The sequence below is a fragment of the Solanum dulcamara genome, chromosome 11 (assembly GCF_947179165.1).
Source record: "Solanum dulcamara chromosome 11, daSolDulc1.2, whole genome shotgun sequence".
Taxonomy (NCBI): Eukaryota; Viridiplantae; Streptophyta; class Magnoliopsida; order Solanales; family Solanaceae; genus Solanum; species Solanum dulcamara.
In genome coordinates, this window is record NC_077247.1 from 38,210,990 (window position 1) to 38,213,131 (window position 2,142).

The 2,142-nt window shown below is 36.2% G+C and overlaps 1 protein-coding gene across 1 annotated transcript; it reads right to left on the minus strand.

Annotated features, from left to right (window-relative positions):
• Positions 1 to 986: 986 nt before the first annotated feature.
• Positions 987 to 1,505, minus strand: LOC129872556 (uncharacterized). Its single transcript, XM_055947515.1, has one exon. The coding sequence runs from the start codon at positions 1,503 to 1,505 to the stop codon at positions 987 to 989; it is 519 nt and encodes a 172-aa protein (XP_055803490.1).
• Positions 1,506 to 2,142: the final 637 nt, after the last annotated feature.

Here is a 2,142-nt window from a genome sequence, read left to right on the forward strand (position 1 = left end):
AAAAGAAGGAACCCCACACAAGTGGAGAAGAGAAGACACACAGCTATATTTGAATCATAATTCATGTGGAATTACTTATCAGTATCTACCAATTAAGGACCCCATACTATTTTGCTTGCTTCTCACATGGGAATTAATCCACCCTTTCCCTTCCTTAGGAGCCACACTTTCTTTTCTTTTCTTTTCAAATGTAAGTGTAATTTGTAAACTTTGAGTTTCAACGTTTTAAAATATTCAGTTTTAATTATACTTTAATGGTAAGCATCATATACCTTCCACTCTAAGATTATGGGTTAAATTAGGTTTGAGTCAACGGAGGAGCAAAAAAAGATGGAAGCTTTTAGGAGGGGTAAGAAAATATCACATGAATTGTAACTCAAAATATTAAGTCGATTTAATTCAATTTAATTTCAAACACTAGTTAATTTACTTCTCTCAAAAAAGGAAAAATATGACACACATTGGGGCGGAAGTACTTGTGCTGCTTGAGTTCTACCCCTAGCATTCTTATTTGCCCATTGTAAATGGATATATATCCCATGTCCCAGTTTGAAAGAATTTTACTCTTAATATAAGTTATTTTAGAATAAAAAGGTGCGAATATATATAGAGTAGTGTTCACTTATTTATTGAAAATGGATTAAAGAATTAATAAAAGTAAAAACTTACTCTTCTTATTAATAGTATTTACTTAAAGTGCATATAAAAATTTATGAAGACAAGTAATATTTTTTTAAAAAACTCCAACCACCCAGGATACAAGCTCCCGAAGTGGTGAAGGATTTGGCATAGATCCCTACCCTGCATATTACTAAGCAATGAATACATTTGAGGGGGACATTGACCTAGACCCCGAGGTAACAAACAATTTATTGACAGAAGATGTGCAAGCACATTGGGAGGGGGGGAGGGCTACTCTGAAGCTGGATTCATGGGCCTCCAGTAGCACCTCCTTTACAATTCTAAGGGGTTTCGAAAATTCAATTTTAATGCTTCTTAGGTTTGATCCTAAAAGAAGGTATTTGAAGTTTGTATGTACAGAGTGCACCTTTGATTTCTTGAGGGTGATCATCTTCTTGGAGGAACACTTCATTGTTGGTGATATTGGTAGCATACTTAGCAAGGGACTCTGCCACCGTATTACCTTCTCTATAGCAATGTTGCACCATGATACCATGGAGCTTCACCTTCTTTTGAATTTTCTTAACAATCTCATGTAGCTTCCATGAAATATTATGAAGGACAAGGATCATTTTAACCATGAGTAGGGAGTCCAGTTCCAAAGTGAAGTTGTAACAATGTTGATTACAACACCATAGGGTACCCTGCAAGACTACTGAGTAGTTGTTAGTGTGTAAATGAATTGGTGATGCAAAGGCCATGACCATTTGTCCATTTCTAGTCCTAACAGCTCCTCCGATCCCTACTTTGCCAATAGAGGGAATGAAACTGCCATTTGTGTTGAGTTTCCATTTGTCAACTTCTTGTCTGATCCATCTCACCATAATGCTTTTGAGTATATGTTTGTAGAATTCAGCTACTTGATAGACCTTCGGTCACGACCAACTCTAGTTCATAGTGCTAAATTTTCATCCCATTGAGATTTTAACTTGAAATAGAACCTGATAGCATATTCTATAGATATTGATGTTTTTATGCTCATACTTATTGTTGCACCTTGCTTTCCATAATACCCAACACACAATAATGGGGGTGATTTTAAGGAGGTATTTCTGAGTGTTTCTTGGCTTTATTGTTCCCGCATATGTTGAGGATGTGTTTGATATAGTTGCATCTACTGTGCAGTCATAAAGGTCTTGCAATCATTCTCCAGACCTTTCAAGCAACGGGGCCATTTGTGAATATGTGGTTGACCGTCTCATTGACTGGTATCATGCAACAATAACAATTGGATATTATATTATTACCATTTCTTTGAAGAATGCTATCTAAAGGAATTCTACTTTTCATGACCCTTCACAAATAAAAGAAGATTTTAAATGGAAGTTCTTTATTCCCGATATTCCTAAGCCAGGAGATGAAGTTCTCCTCTGCCTTAACTTCTGAAATGCTGAGGAACAAGTGAATACTCCCTGGTTGTCGAGAGTCCAGATAACTTTTTCCATCGTGTTAGGATTCCCT